At 47.9% G+C, this 19,921-nt stretch overlaps 1 protein-coding gene across 2 annotated transcripts in view; it reads left to right on the top strand.

Annotated features, from left to right (window-relative positions):
* The window catches only part of AP2B1 (adaptor related protein complex 2 subunit beta 1), a 65,114-nt gene extending 45,806 nt beyond the window's left edge, over window positions 1-19,308 (top strand). For both annotated transcript variants that reach the window (XM_031591800.2, XM_031591799.2), the window contains 7 exons: window positions 177-323; window positions 1,113-1,258; window positions 3,583-3,712; window positions 11,127-11,211; window positions 11,892-11,978; window positions 15,813-15,967; window positions 17,230-19,308. In XM_031591800.2, the coding sequence (XP_031447660.1) occupies window positions 177-323; window positions 1,113-1,258; window positions 3,583-3,712; window positions 11,127-11,211; window positions 11,892-11,978; window positions 15,813-15,967; window positions 17,230-17,304 (825 nt within the window). In that variant the 3' untranslated portion in view covers window positions 17,305-19,308. The remainder of the gene's footprint in view (window positions 1-176; window positions 324-1,112; window positions 1,259-3,582; window positions 3,713-11,126; window positions 11,212-11,891; window positions 11,979-15,812; window positions 15,968-17,229) is intronic.
* The last annotated feature ends 613 nt before the right edge of the window (window positions 19,309-19,921 follow it).

Raw genomic sequence — 19,921 nt, 5'->3', positions numbered from 1 at the left:
GGATTAGTTGCCAAGAGCTTTGGAGTTCAAATGCATTATTTAGCACTATTGATAATTCAGTGGGGAAGCTGCAAATGGCTTTAAAATATGTAGGATATTGCCCAAGTTCATGCTTTATTAAGTGGTGTTCTTCGTATGTGATGTTAATTGTTGCCTGTTGTTTCTAACCCATCCAGGTGGGGCAGACCTACATTCCCTCTTCTGTGCCAGCCACTTTTGCCCCTTCACCCACCCCAGCCGTGGTGAGCAGTGGACTCAACGATCTCTTTGAGCTCTCATCTGGTATAGGCATGGCTCCTGGAGGATATGTGGCTCCCAAGTCTGTACGTAAGGAAAGAGAACAACCTCAGTGTGTTGCCCTCCCTTAGGCTGTAGGGACTGAGGCTGCTCACGTCCCCTTTGTTGGTCTGTAGTGCTAGCAGAGCACCTTGGGTTCAATTTTGTCCTCTTATGGATGTCTTTGCTTTTCCTGGGCAGAGCAGTGGTTTGTTGGAGATGACATTAGTCACAGAGCTCTAGTTTTTTGTTCCTTCATTTTGCCTGTGACAATATTACTCTAAAGAATGGCCCATAGAAACTGTGAGAATCCCAGTTTTGTTGGAGACCTACTTCCCAGCAAGCTTCCCCAGGAAAATGAGGGCAGGATACCATTTGCTACAATTTTCCTAGAAGACTCATTTATTTGGAGGAATTGAACATGACACTGCAGATAAAAATCACATACTAGGGATGAGCACTCCACAGTGTAATGCAGATAAATGCTCTATTAGGCAGAGATTGCAGATGCTTAGTCTGGAGAGTTCATTAGCAACAGAGTGTGGTTCTGGTAGCGGGCTGCAGAGCAGCCATGGGGAGCTCAGGGTTGGCCCTTTTATGCCTCAAAGGGAGTAAACAAACATTTGCACTCATTAAATAGCCAGTGGTTGAATAAACTAAAATTACCCTACGGAATCTAGAATCTTGGGCTACTGCAAAGCATGCTCAAAGCTGTTGGTCCTTATCTGCTTGCAGGTTATATAGCATATAAGACCAAGTACAAAAGATCCCAGTAGTTCTGAGTGGAGTATTTCTTTTTGAACTGCTCAAATTTTCTGAAATCTCTTGTGTTTCAGGTTTGGTTGCCTGCTGTGAAAGCTAAAGGGCTGGAGATCTCAGGCACGTTCAGTCATAGACAGGGACACATCTACATGGAGATGAACTTCACCAATAAGGCTTTGCAGCACATGACTGATTTTGCCATTCAGTTCAACAAGAACAGGTAAGAAACCAATATGCTCTATCTGCTGTCTTAAAAAAAAAATTAAAAAATTGCATGTTCTTATGAAAGGAGTCTGTCTACTGGAGAGCTACTACTCTCCATTACACTGCCATTGTGTGAGAGCTGAAAATACACACTGGTGTGGTGGTGTTCAGTTGTGCTGGCATTGCTGCCTCCTGCCTCCATTAAGGAAACAGGCAGCAGACAGTCCCATCGTTCTCCTGGCTTGAAGCAGCATCTGCCCTGTTTAATCTCTACGGAGTTTTAAAGCCACCTTTTGTGTTGTTAGGCAGGTAAGTGGTTTTATAGCTAGTAAGTGCCCTGAGGAAAGTGAGAAAATAAACAGACAAGCATCTGAGCTGCACAAATACTGATCCCTAATGCCTTTACCTCCTGACTTAATTGCTATGCTGCCCCTCAGACTGTCTGGAAGTGCAGGTCTCATTAATAAAGCTATTTGTCAGTGGAGAAGTTGCAAAGTAAGAGCCTATTGCACGTGTTTTCCCTGTAATTGGCAGCGAAATGATTTTTGCCAGGAGCAGCCAATTGAGTGCTTAGAACATACAGATTGTTCTCAGAAACGCATCCCAGCCAAAAGATGGGATGTGGTGGTGCCTCCTCACTGTCTTCCCAAAAATACCCTTTCTGGTCACAGGGCATGCAGCTGCTTTCTTCTAGGTTGTGAGCAGTGCTTCAAGGCCCAGGATGGTTCTCGTCAAGACTGCAAAGAGGATCTTTTGACTGAGATGCTTTGGTTCCTTAGGAGCCCTTCACAGGAAAAGGGTTTTCTATAACTAAGATCTGCTGGATCCATCTCTTTAAATATCATCGTTAGCCTTGCAAATTTGGGATTTCTTGGGATGAATAGTATTTACTTATAAAAGACATTATGCTAAGTAAGTCAGTAAATGTTCTCCCAGGACTGCTATATTTTCTGGAGAATTTTTCTAAACTGCAATATGCAAATGTTTTGTGCAGATTGGTCTTTAAAAAAAAAAAAGGCATTTTGCTTTTGATTTTTCCCTATACATCAAGCTGTGTTCTAGCCACACCTACATGGTACTTCTCAAGGATGTAAGAAGTTTAAATACTGTACAGTAAAACAGCAGTTTCTCCTTTTGCATCTTATCAACACATGCTCTGTATGTTTTTTCTACTACTGTTTACTCTTCTACAAACGCTGTTCTCCTGTCACTGCTTTCCACCTGGTGCATTGGAAAGAACTGCAGTGAGCTGTCTCTTTGGGTGTAAACATTAAGGCTTATGATTGGGCAGTTTCTATTGCATTTCTCCTTTTCCTGCTGCTACTAATTGCATTCACTGCAGTCCTGGGATAAAAGATAGGGGATAGAAACAAACAGCTGGACCTCTAGTGTGCTGTAATATCACAGCCACTTAAAAGAAAATGCAGCTTTCTTTCCTCTCAAAGAATAAGGGAAAACACCAGGGCTTATATCTCCCAAGGTGAAATGGCTGCAGAAGACAATTGTCATGGCTGGGTCCTCACTGAAAGCGTTGTCTTCTGAGCTTCTTAGAGCTGAAAACGAAGTAAAACCAAGAACAGTGCATCTGCTGGTATCAGAAAGAGAAGCAAGTGTCCTGTATGTCTGCACTTCTGTTTGCCTTTGAAAAGAATCTGTGATGTCAGATTGTACAAAAGCCTTATGTTAAATGTTAGCTACTTTCCCTCTTCTGCTCTAAGTTGAGGTGTCTGTGGAATTAAATGCAGCTTGGACTGAAGAGGCAAGTAAAGATTTGCTGTATGGTGATGTGTGTCCCCAGCTGAAGGAGCCTCAACTCAAACCAAGCAGTAGAGCCAGGATTAAGTCCAGATGCTGTCATTTGGGACCAGACAGCTGGCTGCGTTGATTCATTTGTTCTACAATGCACTGTTGTAAACCACATGTTCCTCCTTGGTTATGTTATTTGTTTGGTATTGGCTTCAGTTCCTTCTTCTATAGCTTCCAATGATTAACAACCATACAGAGAGCCTGCAGGCCTGAGCCTGATTGATGCCATGCAGGTGGTTGAACTGTTTCCAGATGTGGATCCTCTGGGCAAGGTGCATGCTGTCAGGGAGACCACAAGATTGGTTTTCCTTTGCTTTGCACTGCTTTGAGTATCTGCCATGGTGCTTGTTGTCAGCTGTGCTCCTTTTCCTGGAATAACAGCAAGGGCAGCTCAGGAAGAAGTGAGCCAGCTCGTGCTTGGCAAAAAGGGAATAGTGTTGGGACAACACCTCTGCACCTCTGGTATTTCTTCCTCATAGACTTTCTCCAGCAATGCAGTGCTGCTGTCATCATCTCTGTTTTTCTCTTGCCCAGCTTTGGGGTCATTCCAAGCACTCCATTGGCCATTCACACCCCTCTGATGCCAAACCAAAGTATTGATGTCTCTCTGCCCCTCAACACCCTGGGACCAGTCATGAAAATGGAGCCTCTGAACAACCTCCAGGTAAGGATTTCTCCTGGGCAGGGGGTGGATCTGCAGCTGCTCATCCCCTATCCTTTGGCCCAATGCTATGTGGTAACCAAGCTCCACACAAATAGGGCAACCAGGTAGAGCCAGAAGATTGTGTGAATGTTGGCCATGAGCCTGGTCAAATCTTTTTTCCTATTCCTTCATCTGAAGGAGACTTCTGGGATTTTGTCACTTGCCTTTTCAGATGCCTCAGAGCCACTGCTTGCACCTTGTTCTGCTCCAGCAAGGCACTTGTGTAAACAGATTGCAAAGTTTGGTTGGGCTTAGAAACAGGAGTTAGTCTGAACAGAGAAAGCTTTGCTGTGGTGCTGCAGGCAAAAGAGAACTATCAGTAGGAACTGAGGCAACAAAAGGGATTGTGGGCAGGATAACAGCTGCTGAGCAATTAGTAAATTAGGGTTTCTCTAATGCTCTTAACTACCAGGCTGACCTACAGAGGCCTTGGCACATCCTTGGCCCAAGACAGATGAATTTAAGGCAAACTAGATGTGTCCCAGAAGTAATGCAAGCAGTGGGTATTTCATTAATGAGGCCATTCTGTGTGCACTGGGAATAGTGTTCCATAGGAGACTCTTTTTTACATCAATTTGGGCAGCCTTTAGGAGTTATTCCCCCCCTGGTCTGGGCTTGAGGTGGTCAGCATCAGTTCTGGCATGCCTCAGTGGTCTTGCTCAGGCTGCTGTAGCTGAAGTACTCATTGTGCAGATGTGGTCCTCTCCTGGAAGGAGGCTGTTCCCCATTCCTATCGCATGCAGGCACCTGGCAGTCAGACTCCATGACCACTGTCCCTGTTTGTGGAGCTGGCTCCTCTGAGATGAATTTTCCTTGTATCCCAAGGGTGCAGTTAATTGCATTGTAGCATGTTTTGTTTATGTCATGTCTACAGGAGGTGGGAGCTGGGTTGGGTTCCTATAACGTAGCAATCCATAGAGGGGATTATTTTAAAACAGCTTATTCTCTTTTTAGATTAAGAGAATGCAATGAAAGTTACTATTTATTCTGCCTGAGCAACTGTTTTTTCCTTTCCCTTGAATTCCTTTCTGGGGCTTATGACTTATTGATGAGTCTTTGGGCAAACAGCTTGAAATAGCTTCTCTGGCACTCAAATGAGCAGTCCTACACTTGGGCTCTGAGCTCAGTCATGCGACTGGGGGAGCATGTGGACAGTAAGTGACTTGCATGTGCTTGCCTTACACAGAGGGCTCTTCTGCCCTGTGGAAGAGCTGGGTTCCCTCTGCATCTAGGTCACAGGTTGGACCTCTGCATTCGGGTTGGATGGTGTAAGTCACCACCTGCTCTGAAGGCAGCTTGGAGCTCTAGGAGGTGATGATGGTCCTGATCTGCCTGCATAGCACTGGAGATGCTCTCAGTGAGGCATTCTCAAGTTGCTGCTACTTTGATCAGGAAGGAAGTGAAGTATCTGGGCTATTAAATCTCTAAAGGAATCAGAACGCTGTTTCTTGTATTCTCTTCTGCTAGAACAAAGCAAAGAGAAAACATGCAAGGAAACCTCCAACTACCTTATATTGGGACAGCAGATCTTCATCAGTGCCAGACTTAGATACTAATTTGCTAGCTCTCTCATTGCCATAGAAGTTGGCTGCCCTTTTACAATTGGGGAAGCTGCCATATGGAGTAATAGTATATTTCTCTGCAAGGAGTTGAATCATGATAGCAGATGCCAAGTTAAAAAGAGCACTCCCCTTACTTTCCTGACAGTAGTGGGTTTGATGGAGATCTGTCATTGCCCTGACAGCCAAGGCTCTGGTTTTGTTTTGTGAGCTCATGTAGAAATTATCTGTCTTGAAACAGTCAGAAATCATTTTGGTGACCTACTTAGGGAACAATTTATAGCACAACATAGGACGTTTGTATTCTCCAATCCTGTATTCATTGAAGAACCAAAAACACTCATCACGCTGAACTTGCTTAATGCAGGTTTTGTTTTTTCCTGAGCTGTAGAATTCAGAGCTGGTTTGAACCTGAGGACCTTACCTTCATCTCCTGTTGTGGTGGGGCTCATTTTAGTACCAAAACAAATAACTCCTGAGGTAACCAAACTGATAGCATTCAGCTTTTTGTTATGTTAATTAGGAACTTCAAAGGCTAGCTGTGCATTCCTTAGGCAACTATTTCAGAAGGAATGAATTTGAGTCTTGTTAAGGTTATTTTTATTACCATTTCTAATCCTTCAGCCAATACAGCTGGTTTAATCTGAGCACTTGTAATCAAGGAAAGAAGCTGAAATATTTGACAAGTTAACAAAATGCCTTTTTTTTTTTTTTTTTTTACAAGAAGGCTAATATTTTCAGAGGCTTACTTAGGTAAAATATGATGATTCCCAACTGAACAGTCTGTTTGCTGGTTGTCTTCCAACTTGTGATAATGAATAGCACTGCGCTCCCTCCTATCCTGACTGAGTGATGATAATTTTCTTGACCTGTTGAGTTGAAGCCTTAGATTCAACACTCAGTCAAGTAGTGAATTATTCAATGGATAAAGCCCAAGATGGGCTGAACACAGCGGTCACACAAAAGGTGTGCAACTGTTGATTGAGCCTCACCATGCTTGATTGCCTTGGCTCCTTTGCCAGCTGGGCTGCTGGTGGTCATACAGATTGCTATGTGAACCTGAGCTCCCAAAGAGGACAATGGGTTCCGAAGTGGGATTTTTCATAGTGAGAAGTCTTCATTCTTTTCAGATACTTCTTGAAGTAAAATTTGAAATAGGGAAATGAGAGCCTTCCTGTGTTATTGCAGTTCCTAATGAATGGCCATTCAAGGGCTGTGAAATGCTGTGAAATCATCAGAATGCTCAATCTGATCATTTGTGTACACAAAAATTGCTCCCCTTATCCTGGAAATGGGTGAAATGGAGCCAGCCTGCTGAGTTTCAGGGACAAGCTTGGCCTGTCATGTCACAAACCTGATTGTTTCTTCTGTGAGGTGGTAACTGCAGGAGTCAGAGCAATCAAAAACAAGCTGCATGAATTGAGAGTCTGAGCCTGGAGCACTGCCTTTCTCTTTGGGTAAGCATTCAGAATTGCCAGTCAGTGCATTGCTTTCCCCTACATCACCTGCTGTCAGCTGCCCAGGCTGTTTGTTGCAGCTGCTGAGCACACAACTGAAAGAAGTATGGCTTTGGTTTTCTGAAATGCCCATAAAGTGATTGGGACTGGACTGACGAGCATGGGAAGGAAGGGATCTGCCAGCTGCATTTCTTCCTGGAAAGTGATACTTGGAAATGCAGACTTCTCCTGAGCAGTGTGAGGTGAGGAATATTTTTTAGCTCCAATGACTTTGGCAAAACATTATTTCTGTACAGGTAGATGAAGGTGCAGCTTCCTTGTTGAGAAGAGATCAGGCAGGTTAATGCAGCAGATCACACTTAAGCCCTTCCATGTACAGTTCTGCTCTAACTCATCACTGCTCCTCGCGCTGTAGAGCTGTTCGAGCTCATTCATGAGAAGTGTTAATGTATCCTGGGTCACAAATGCAGCACTTGGAAACAGATTTCACAGTTTCACCTCTCCTCTGAGAATTGGTGTGAGTCCAGGCAGTAGATGTTATTGATTTGGAGCCTGCTTATAAGTTACATATCTGCCTGGGAGATCTGTGTCAAGCCCACTGCCTCAACCACCATGTATGGCCTTGTGTAGTTGGAAGTGGAAGGTGGTTTTTTGGGCTTGTTGCCTGGATTTATTTACTCTTTTTCTGAATGGCCTTAACTGGTAAGAGTTGTATTCCAGCATGGAAGAGAGCCTCCAAAAGGGTTCTGCAGTAACACTCCCATTGCAGCTCGATGTCTGCAGCCAGCTTCTAGCCTAGCTGTAGGTAGAGCATCCAGCCTGCTGCCAAGCTCCTCTAGATCCCGAGCAGCTGACCTGTCAAACACAATGAAGGGAAACAGCTCACACTCCCTGAAGGCATCTGACAGCCAGAGCAGCAGGCTGTCAGAGAACATGCCATGACCTTGTGCTGGCAGAGGTAGAAGACTCTGCAGAGGAGAGTTCTCGCCTTAACAGTTTGGCTGTTACCAGGCTCTAAAGCAAAACCAAATTGGAAGGCAGTCCTTAATTTAGTGTAGCTGCTAATGGGATTCCAAGTGGGTATGTTGTGTACTTGCTGCTGATGGAAAGCATCTGTGTTACTTTCAGACTTGACGTTGAAAGTTGGTTCTTACGCTCAAGTCTGGAATTTAAAGCATCAGCAACCTACGCTAGTGAAGCAGTGATGTAGCATTGTTCTTAGGAGGTGGCTCTTCCCCTCGCTGCCATATGTTGGCCATCAGAGGGTTGTGCTGCAGGGAAGGACGTCAGCAGGGTGCTCGTGCTGCAAGGTGAGCAGTGTGTTCTGGAGGATACTTGTCCAGTTAGGTGGTCTCAAACAAGACGTAAATAATTGGGAGCCCTCTTCCCATCTTCAGTGGGTCAGACACTTTCAGCAACGAAGCATCACATGAAAATCTGTCACCTTCTTGACTTTTATCCCTCTGAAGCTTTGCGGTCTGCTTGACTCAATTCACAGGCTGGTCATTTATTTTTTTTTTTTCTCCTTTCAGAAAAGATGGCAGATGGAAGGCTGTTTTGATTTAAAATGCTTCTGTTTAAGCTCTCAAATGTCTGAGGCTGGAGGTCTTGTTAAAGATTTAGTAGCTCGTGTGCAGACCGACAGGTTAAAGCTGCGGAGCCCCAGGCAGAGTTAGTCTGGACTGGAGAATGTATTGAACGCAAGTGGAGGTTGCTTTCAAGCATGAAAAACCTGCAGAGACGTCTCAGCTGCTGGTATCGCTTCAAATGTCAGTGATTGTCTCAGGCTCCCACCAAAGGAGCAAAGTGTACCGTGTTGTGTGATGGCAGCTAGGCTGGAAATGCTCCCCCATCTGTCCCAGTGCTATGTCTGGGGACAGCGTATTGTTTTCTATCCTGCTTGCAAAAATGACACGTAACAGCTGACTTCTGCATCATTACAGATGCTTGCAGCGTGACGTGTGATGTCATTGCTGAGCCCAACAGAGCAGTTTTGGGGAAGGCTGAAGTGAAGCTTTGCTGTGCATTGCTGGGAAAAATTACACTTCCCAGTGTCTTAATTGTGCAGCTCTCCAGAGTATAGCAAAGCAGCTTACTCAGTGTGTTTCTGCAGAGTTGAGAAGCAGGTCAGCAGATACCTTTTTATAGCATTTTTGGAGCTGCAGGGACAGGGTTAGCATATTAATTTGGTGCGTGCCTCCAGAACTGTGACTGGAGAGAAGGCGCTGCTTTCCAGCCCTTCTTGTGAGAAACTGCTGTTGTATGGCAACAACAATTAGCTGCAAAGGCGAAGTAGACTCTGTTGTTTTAAGACAAGGCAATTAATCATGAAATCAGAGTTGGGAAGATCTTGGGACACGCAGTGCAGACCCTGCTATGCCTTGTTTCATAGCACTGCCTCATAGAGCTGTGTCGAGGCTAATTTTAAATACTCCAAGTGCTGAAGCTTTTGTCTTCCTCAGGAGGATTTAGTGCTGCTTCATCGTTCTCACTATCAGTTTTTCCCAGACATTAGCCTGAATTTTCCCTCTTCTGGCTCATCTCCGGGGCTGCTCTGCCCAAGTGCAGCATCTCAAATGGCCACGTGGTCCTTCCCCAGCCTCCTTCCTGCAATTAGGTGCATTTTCAGCTGGCTCACACAGTATTCCTAATCCCTTTTTGCAGAGGTGAATGCCTGAGGTCTGTCTGCCAATCCTCCTCACTCCCTCCTGCTCTCAGTGCCTCCATCACCAGCATTAGATGCTCAAAATCCCAACTGTGACGCTGACAGCCAGAGCACGTGACAGCTGCATCTTACAGAGGGCCCTTCAGTACATTTTTATTTGAGATTGCACCATAATTTTAGTGGGCTTTAAACTAATCCCATATAAGCCAGCGTGCACTATGGGAATTAAATATAAGATGCTACCTTTAATGATGGCTGAAAGTACAAACCCCCATGGACTCGCATTCACCTTCCTGCTTCTCTTTGCACTGCTGGGACCCAACTGCTGAATGATTCCATTGGGAATGCTCATCTCTGACCCTTTATCCTCTGTCTGATTAGCTGACTTGTGTTGGAATTCTGTTTTATTCCTCTCCTCGTCTGCCTACAGCTATTCTTGCAGATACTTAAGGGTGTCTTTCTCGACCTTCTACTACAGACAATAGATCTTCCCAGCAGAACACTGATGTCTGTATTATTTAATGTGACTGGAGTTTGTCTTGGCATAGGTCTGTATAGCAGCAAATTTATTTCTTTGGCTCAGCAGTCAGTGTGGTTGGGTTTGTGTTTCAGCTGGGTGAAAAGCTGGAGAACTTCTTTTTCAAAGGAAGCTCCTGGAAGTCAGTGCACACCACACAACCTCAATTCCAGGTCTGCTGAGCTGTACTCCTGTGACAAGCTATTGCAGTGCAGGATGATGTGAGGATAGCATGAGAGGCATAGAAATTGGGGCCCAGAGCTACATTTTCCATGCTATATTATGACAGGGCACTTTCTCAGACCTCCCATTTGCTCCTGCTATACTGTCAGCTCTCAGCCTGCCTGGGGAGAACTGGAAGTGAGGTTGCTCTCAGTGTTGGCAGAGATTCATCAGTGATGTGGCAACCTTGTGTGATAAGAGGCAATGTGGTGCATCTCACTGACTGGTGGTGTTTAATGACATGAGAGTTAAGTCTTTTGTCAAATTATCCTTTTTTTTTTTTTTTTCCACCTGCCCTGATTGCTCCAATGTCAGAATTTTCTTCCAGGAATGAATGCAGCACATTCTGTGTACCTGGTGGGAGATGCTACAAAGAATGTACGGAGTAGAGCAGCTTCAGCCTTCCTAAAAGATGATTAAGCAAGGAGCCTGTAAGCACAGGCATGGCTGAGAGCTGGGATTAAAGCTTAGGCCATACACAGGGCTTTGGAGATGGGGGGGAATTGTAAAGGTGAGATGGAAAAAGAGGAGTGATGGAGAAGCTCACATGCAATGTGGCAGGCATAATAGTAGCTGTCTGTGGCCACTGTAGACAAACTTATACTGAGGATGGAAGAAATGAGGGGATGGGGTGGCTGAGCAGGAGTAGAAAAGAGCAGAGTTGCTGTGTGGGACCTGTCAGTGCAGGTGGCTATGAAGCATTGTGGTGAAATGCCTGCAGAAGATTGAGCAGCTTTTAGTGAAAATGGAGATGGCATGGAGGGGTGGGAGTGATCTTTGTCTGAAATTTCCCAGCAGCACAGCAGCATCTCTCCAGGCAGTCTCATGCTCAGAGCTGACCTTTGCTAGGAGAGCAGTGAGAGCGTGAGCAGACGATGGACCTTGCAGAGCCATGGCACCCCTTTGGACTTCCAGACAAATACTGATGCTTTAACCACCGTTTCTTCTACAACAGGTAGCTGTGAAAAACAACATTGATGTCTTTTACTTCAGCTGCCTAATTCCTCTCAACGTGCTTTTTGTGGAGGATGGCAAAATGGGTGAGTGAGTGCTTTTAGGGCCATGCTCGACCTTCCTAAGCCTTACAGCATCCAGCTGGGCACAGCTGTGCCATGGCTGAGATCCACGTGTGCCTGCCTGTGATCTTTGTGCCAGTGTATCCCAGCAGCCTGATTGATCAGCAGTGGTTGGATGGCTTGTCCCCACAGCCCTGCAGCTCGGTAGCTGCATCCTACATCCTCTCCTCTGAGCCTCCGTCAGACAAGGAGTGGATCTGTTTGCTTTGAAACTGATTTCTGGTGGTTTTTTTGTTGTTGTTTTGGTTCTTTGGGGTTTGGCTCACTCAAATGAGTGTAGGAATTGCCTCGATTTTAACTCTTACATTCCTGTTCCCTTGATTACATTGTTTGGGTTGGCTTGTAAAGAGCATCTTAACTTGCACTGTAATTCTTAAATTTGTCTTAAATTTGTGGGTCTCCCTGTCAAATCCCACCTGGTCTTGGTTTTTAAGGCTGTCTTTAGTTTGGGGACATCCAAGAACCACCACCATTTTGCTGCTTTTACAGTGAGACTGGGATTATCATAGAAACAAATCCTGGATCTGACCACACCAGGGCCAGATGTGATCCAGAGGTCTCCTGTGTCGCTACCTTGCATCGTTGTGTGGTGTTCTAATTAATGCTGTAATTCTGCATGTGCTGATGGTCTGTCTTGTTTGCAGAGCGCCAGGTCTTCCTCGCAACTTGGAAAGACATTCCAAATGAAAATGAGCTGCAGTTCCAGATTAAAGACTGCCACCTGAATGCTGGTGAGTAGGTTAATTGTGCCATGCTGAGAGCCTTGAGGCAGCACCTTTGGTGTTCAATGGACATCACTTTACAAAGAGCAGTGTGTGTGGGTAGCACTTAAGAACACAACAGCCTGTAAACCCTGGATCCTGGTCAAAAAGTTTAGCAGGGTCCATAAAAATACATCTGAAATTTAGTCTTCAGTTTCACCTCTCTGCTTCTTCCTTTCATTCTGCATCTTGTGTTCTTGTTTTCTCTTCTCTGTAAAGCTGCTCCTATCAATGGAGCCGAGCACCTTTTTGGGAGCTGCACTTAATCCCATCCTGCTGCTGTGTGTACCAGGCAATGCCACACAGCCCTGCCTTTCATCCTGGGTTGGTCTCTTCCTTTCAGCATCTTTCTACTTTCTGTTGTGTAAGAGTGATCTTACATACTGCCACTGTAGAGGGCAGGACACGTGAGAGAAGAGCTGGTCTGCTGGAGCTAGTCTGCTGTAGGCAGACCTCATAGGTCTGACCTTACTACTGCTGAAGGATGGAGTGTAGCAGGTGGAATGTGGCCAGATTAGCAGCTTTGCTCCCAGTCAAGAGGTTCTGGACAGGAGCCAAGTGTTTCTACCCAAAGCTGCTATGTTTCATAGGAAAGAGTGTCCCTATTGATGCTAAACCCCGTAACCTTTTTATTCTCTCGTATCTGCCATTACACAATGAGCACCCTCTTGCTTCAATTGCAGAAAGAAACCATGGATCTCTTTGTGCTCATAATTATTACTATTTCAGAATGTAAAAGATTGAGCATGCGAAAGAGGAAAAAAATAGCAGCTGTTGAACCTTTTGACTTGATTTCACTGTGGGGGTTTCAGCTGAGAACAACCTCTGCTCCTCCTCCAGCCCTCCCTCTGCTCCACTGTGCTTGGCACGGCCTCTCCTGCACTGCAGTGCTGCCTCTGCTGTGGCCATGCCCTGCTCCTTGCATCTGAAATCTGAGATGGTGACTTCTGGCATTGACACTGAGGTGTTGCAGTCCTTGCAGGCTTGATCCTTGTCGGGGAGAGTGGCTCATGTTCTAAGGACTTTCTCATGGGAAGTGCTGAAACAGAACACAGGCAGTCACCTGAGTTGCCACCAGGGTTTGGGGGAACACTGTGCCATCCAGGGCCGGCTGTCACTGCACAGCAGACACCTTACAGCCCCTCATGTGCAAACTGTGGGCTTTTCCTGGATTTCTTCTTTTTTTCCTTCAAATAGAGACTAGCATACAAGTGGAGATGCTCCTGTGTTTGTCTGCTCTGAGGCCATTGTGGGTAAAAGACTTCTGTGTCTGCAGTGCAAGCCAAGCAGGGCTGGCTGGAGCTTTGATGCTTTGCAGCAGGGATAGCAGGAAAGGCTGCATCTTTGGCAGCTCACCCCGTGCCGTGGCACAGAGCAGCTGGAAAACCTTGACTGCTGCAGGTGGCAGCTCCCAGTGCCACCAGCTGAACCGAAGGTGAGGTGCCAGGCACCTGAATGAGAACAGCTTGCTGCTCTTATCCCCAGCATCAGGCTGGGTATTGGGAAAACTTTCTTCTCAGAAAGTCTGGTGATGCAATGGCACAGCTGCCCAGAGAGGTGGTGGTGGGGTCCCCATCCCTGTTGGTGTTTCAGAATCATGGAGACATGATCAGTGGGCATGGTGGCAGTGGGTTGGAGTTGGACTTGGGGATCATAGAGATCTTTTCCAGCCATAATGGTTCCCAGCAGTGGGAGCCAGCACAGCCCTGGGGCTGCCTTGGGGGCTGTGTGGCCACAAAGGAGTGTCTTTGGAGCTGTGTCTCAGAGCTGGGCTGTACTTGTGATGCGCTGCACATCTTGAATTGATCAGAGCTGTGCTTCACACGTCTGCCTATTTAGGAAGAGGTTATGATAGTGCTGTGGAGAAAACTATATTCTGAGATGTAGCTTGCAATGAAAACAGAAGGTCATGGTTACAGTGCTGCGTTCTCAGCTCTTAGAATCGAGTGCTAACCTAATTGTTTTGTTTTAAACAAAATGCCAGGTACCCAGCACTAAAGGCTCCACAGTGCCCATGGAGCCTGCCACCAGAGTGTATGGGGAGGGCCATGGGGCTGAAAGCCTTCCACCCCATTCTCACTATTGATCACTAGCACATCCTGCATGCACTGTGCCAGATTTAGTGGTGTTTGTGTCAGCCATGCTGGAAATAGACCCAGCAATCTGGTTGCTCTGGGCACAGCTGGACCCACTGAGGCTTCCCCTGCTCTAAAGCTCTATTTGCTGCCTTTATGCTGCTTTTTGACGTGCTGAGCTGGATGGAATGGTAAAGGACTGCTACACTAAGCTGGGCTGTGCCCCATCAGATTAGCTGGATGGTTTTCTTTTTTTTTAAATTTGCTTACTCAAGCACCGAGTGAAGGAGCACAGGCTGACTTGCACGTGGAGATTGAATGCCATTAAACAGGGATAATTAGTTGCTGTGCTGTTCAGCAGTTCTGGTAACTTTGGTGTGAAATGAAATCTTCAGTGTCTGGAGCTGAACGTGGCTTTATTGGTATGCAGCGGTCATCTCAGCTTTCCCCAAGTAATCTACTAATGCTGGAACTGAGAGAAATTGCATTTTCTTGTTGGAACAAACAGGGACACAATCACATGCAGGTTTGCCTGATGTTTATTTCTGTATGCACAAACCTAGCAGCCTGGTTGTCATTTATTAAGGAGCCTGTGCTTGTGGCATGCAGTGGAAATGCATGGTGATACTGAGCTACGTGCTCTCCTCTGGATGCCATCCTGCATCATGGGGTGCTGGTCTGCAGTCACTGGGCACTGCAAGAGCAGGGAGGTGTGTGTGTGGTCCCTGCCCATGCCAGGCACTGGCCAGGGCTCTGCTGAGTGCTGTGCTCGTGTTGGGAACTCAGCAGCTCTGCTCCCAGCAGCTCCCTGCCTGTAAGGGCTGTGCTGTCAGATGGCATTAGCGGCCCTGTCTGCAGCCAGCACAGCCTGGCACTGTTGCTTAGCAACTTGCCTGATCTCCAAAATCCCAAATTCTCATGCTCGCCTAGCACAGGAGGGATGAGGACCCGTGAACTGGAGGCAAAAGGAATGGCTCCCAGCTCCCCCCAGATCAGGGCTGGAGGAGGGGGCAGGAGGTGCTGGGTGAGCACATCGTTGCTCTGGGTGGCTGGCTGAAATGGGATGACTTTTGGTAGGATTTCAGGCACTCTTTGGGGTGTGTCTGAGGTCAGTGAGGGCAGCTCCACACTGCCCCTGCTCAGGGTGAGTTTGTTGTAGAAAGCAGGAGCAGAGGGTGGGAGAAGGCGACAGAAGGAATAAGGGTTTTTAAGCAAAGGATCTCATTAGGTACTTATATCTGCCAGTTTCCATAGTAACTGGGGAAGAGAGAGAACCTAAATCTGAATGTGTCTGAGTAGCTGGATGCTGGAACCCTCCCTGACCTGCATGCAGCCAGTGGGCACAGGGGTGCAGCCTGGGGTATGGACACCACCCTGAGCCTTCCACCCCAGCATGCAGTGTGCTTCTCTTGCTGACATCCAAGGGCTGAGGGTCGCCCTGCCCTACACCAAGAAGCCTCTTGGCAGCTAGAAGCTGCTGCATTTGGTATTCCAGTTCTGCATGTTTTCTTCTGCTCTTGCTTCTCCAGAAGTCCCATGGAAGTAATTTGCATCATGGTTGCCTCCATGCAGTTCTGCAGGTGAAATCTCACACCTCCTGACAGAGCCAAGGCCATACAGTGTGTTAAAACTGTCACAGCCCTGTGCTGAAGAAGCTGCTCCAGGCTCTGCTGTCTCCACAGACATGTCTGAGCTAACATGCATTTTTCTTTCTTTTTTTTCTCTGCAGACACTGTCTCCAGCAAACTGCAGAACAACAACGTCTACACCATTGCCAAGAGGAACGTGGAGGGTCAGGACATGCTCTATCAGTCCCTCAAGCTCACCAATGGCATCTGGATCCTGGCTGAGCTTCGCATCCAGCCAGGCAATCCCAATTACACGGTGAGACCACAGGGATGTGGCACATGCTGGGATCCTCCCAGCTCAGCTGGTATTGAGGCAGATCCCGTTCATTTGTGTAGGGGAGCAGAATTCCCACTGAACTGCAGGAAGTGAGATACAACAGAATTGTGCTGCTCTGTTACCAGTGAGCTGGGATAATGCCCACTCAGCAATGACTGTTTATTTGCCAAGGTTACCTAGAGATAAAGCCAAGAGACATTAGCAAGAAAGCATTGCCAGGACACCCTTTTTCCCCCCCTCTCCCCAGCAAACAAGCAGCAATCGATGCCCAGCTGGCTCCAGAGCAGAGCTGGCTGTCTGGGCATCAGAGGCTCCAGGCTCCTGCTGGCACCAGCCTGTGGCTGGTGGGAATCATAGAATCATTAAGGCTGGAAAAGACCATGATATCTAGTCCAGCCATCAACCCATCACCACCATGGAATTGCTGGCTGCCTTGTGTCGTGTACCCCTGCGGCCATTCCCTTTGCTCACATTCTCAGCTTCCCATTGTTAGAATGTGTCTCTCCTGTTGGAAGGTGCTCCGGGCTGGGGAGCTGTAGGGTGAAAGCAAGTGATGGGAAATGCTTCAGTGAGAGGATTGACATCATTCTGCTGATCTTGACCCAGTCCTTGCTTCAGAGATAGGCAGTGTCCAAGTTGCAGTCTGTAAGGACTGAGCATGCTGACATGCCCTCAGGCATAGGGCTGTGATTTACAGTGTGACAGCAAATCACTGTTACAGAGCTCAGACCAGCGTGTCCCCTTCGCTCATGCCTACAGTGCTGTCTGTGTTTGGTAAGGAATTTGGGAACCCCACGTGGGCGTTTGCTTTCGTGTGCTTCCTCCTGCTTGTGACAAGCGCTGAGAAAGCAGTTTGGTTTTGGTGGTAAAGGAAGCAAAATCCAGAACTATTCTGGATCATAGGGTGATTAAGGTTGGAAAAGATCTCTTAGACCCCGACATCCAACCCCACTGCACCCCGCCATGCCCACATCCCTCAGTGCCACATCTCCATGGTTCTGGAACACCTTCAGGGATGGTGACAACCCCCACCCTCCCTTCCCACCCTTCCTCCCCCCATCCCTGGGCAGCTGTGCCACTGCATCACCACTCTTTCAGAGAAGAAATGTTTTCTGATACCCAACCTGAGCCTCCCCTGCTGCATAAAGCAGCATAAACTTTGTCCACCCTGTGCTGTAGATCAGGAGGTGCCATCCCTGCACCACCACCTCCACTAACCTCTGCTCTCCTCCTGCCCTCAGCTTTCTCTGAAATGCCGTGCTCCCGAGGTGTCCCAGTACATCTACCAGGCCTACGATGCCATCCTGAAGAACTGATGGAGCTCTGCCTGTGCCTCACCCTGCAGGAGGACAGAGAAACGGTCCCTGGGTCCTCCTCCACTGCTGGCGTGGGGAAAAGCACCCTTAAACTGGAAGCAGCTGTATTCATGTGTAGGATTTCAGTCCAAGGCACTGATTAAACAAGGTAGCAATTAGTATCCACATGCTAACGATGATAGGGAACAAACCCCTTTGATATTTTTAGCGTCCATGGAGTTTGTAACCACTGCTTCAACTCCCCTCCTCCCCTCCCCATCCCCTTTCACCCCTCACTTGTCCGTTCTCGTGGGCTTCTCCATTTTGTGCCAATGTCAGTGTTTTCTAAATGGCTTTAGGTGTAGTTCTGATTTTGTAAAATACTGCTCACTGGAAAAGAAAGAAAAAAAAAACATAGAAAAACCCAACCCACAGCTTATTAAAACAAGGCAAAATGGTCGAAAACATACACTGCACTTTATTTTATATTTTTATACATTTTTTGTTTTTTTTCTTATCTGTAATTGGCTTTAAAGGGACAGTGAATCTGTGGAAGTGGTGGGCACCCTTCAGGGCTGGCTGTGGGCTGACTGAGGAACAGAGCCATGTGCTGCACCTGTGGGGCAGAGTGGCCCTAAATGCAGCGAGGGGTTTTTATTGGGTTGTGCTGGCAGCCTCAGCTCTGCTCCCTGTGGTGTTTAACTCCATCCATCATCTCCCTGCCCTGTGAGCTGCTGATCTAAGGAAGGAGACTCCTTGTGCCTGGGGAGGGGCTGTGGACAGATGGGTAATGGGCAGTGGAGGACAAAATGAGGAGAACGAGCTCACTACTGGAGCAAAAGCACAGGCTGTGTTCTCTGTGCCCTCACCATCTGCAGCTCCTCCTCTTCCTCTCTCTGCCTTTCGCCCAGCCCTTGAGCTGTGCTCCTGCACCCAGTGCTGTGCATCCCAGCAGGGGCTGCAGGCATCTGATGTCCGTGGGCCCTGGCAGTATCCTATGGCTGTGCATTGGGGCCAGGTGGTTTTCTCCATTCCCATGGTGGCATAACAGACCAATTTGGGCTTAGCCGTGCTTGCACTTGCTGAGCTGAGCACACCTCAAAAGCATTTCTTCTGTTAGCAGCCCCAAGGCAGGTGGCACTGAGGGTCTCTCAGTCCCTGCCTGCAGCCCCTGGCCTCTCTTCTCCCACCCACCCTTTGGGCTGGGAACCCTTCCATTTCCCATTCACAGCTGTGCACTCACCACATTGCAGCCAGTGAGTGCTGCAGCCCCAGCAGTGAATGCAAAGCCTTGTGCATGCCTTGCTCCATTCATCGCTTGTCCTGCTTCATTCAGCAAAGCCTATAACCAGGGCAGATCTGCCCTCCCCAGCATGCTTTGATGCCATCTCCTCCCCAGCAAGCAAAGCTCTGACGCATAGCAGCCCCCATGTTGTCATTTAGATGCCATGTTCAAGGTCAGTAAATGTTTTATGGTGGAAGATGGTTCATCAGGGCTCGGGCATCACCTGCAGCCAAGAGTCCGATGCTGGGAAGAGGTCAAAAAGCCTCATTTATCTCCCCCCAACCTGAGCCTCAGTGCAGAGAGGAGGAGCACCTGGCAGGGCATGGAAGGCTCTGTCCCTGCATTCTGGTTGGGGAAAAAGTGGGGCAGAGCTGGAGTAACACAGTGCCTGTGTGTGCTGGGAGGTGATTGCTCCAAGCCCTGCAGGGCCACTGCGGGAATCATTATTAGAGCAATTAACAAAGCACTGGTGGCACTGAGTGCTGGGGCAGGGAGAAGACAGCAGAGGGTGAGGAATGAGCTCAGCCTTACACCACACAGCTGGAGGAGCTTCAACGTGGGAGGGGATGCTCAGCACCCCTTCCTGTACCACGTTTCTTCCCAGCGTTTCGGGCACATGGGTGTCCCTGCATTTCTGAGCCCTCCTCCTGCTGTGCCCCTCAGTTGCTTTGCTCACCAAGTAGCTGTGTTGCTCTTCAGGCTTTACCTGGCGTCCGTGTCAATAAACTCATTTCCACAAGGCTGTGGCTGTGCTGTGGCTGTGGGGATGGGGGCTGCTCGGGTTGGTGGTGATTGGGCTGTGGGTGCTCCTTGTCCTGCACCAACCACTTCTTTTCTACAGCAGAGGTCTCTGAGGCTGTTCCTGGGGCTTGCGCAGAGTATGGACCAAGCATCCCTGGGGCTGATCCTCCACTGTCTGCATGACAGTGGCCCAGTGGAGGATGAGAGGAGGATGGATGTCCCCATCTCACCCTCCCCGAGGGGCTGTGTGTGCCCTGACCTGCTTTTCCCATGTGCATCAGTGATGCATTGGAGTGCTCTTAACCCATGCTGGCATCTTGCAGAGGGCTTTATCTTGGGCCGGAGTGGGTTGCCAACCCACAGTGCTGGCAGCCAGCCCCAGGTGGCCAGGTTGGAAGGATCAGGAATGACCTCAAGGAGCAGGAGGAGTGCTGCTCTGTGCTTCTCCTCTGCCCAGCTCTGGGTCAGCAGTTCCCATTTGTCCAACAAGACCTGAAGTGGCTGTGAGATGTCCAGAGCTGCCCCATCCCATTGCATCCTACAGCAGAGGGAAGGGTTCATCCCTCCCCGTGGCTCTGCTGGGGGCTCCCTGGGGAGAAATCGGTCTTTCCA

Source organism: Phasianus colchicus, chromosome 21, assembly GCF_987193195.1.
Source record: "Phasianus colchicus chromosome 21, bPhaCol1.hap1.1, whole genome shotgun sequence".
Lineage (NCBI taxonomy): Eukaryota > Metazoa > Chordata > Aves > Galliformes > Phasianidae > Phasianus > Phasianus colchicus.
The sequence above is the reverse complement of the archived record's forward strand: the minus strand, read 5'-3'. Positions and strand labels throughout refer to the sequence as shown.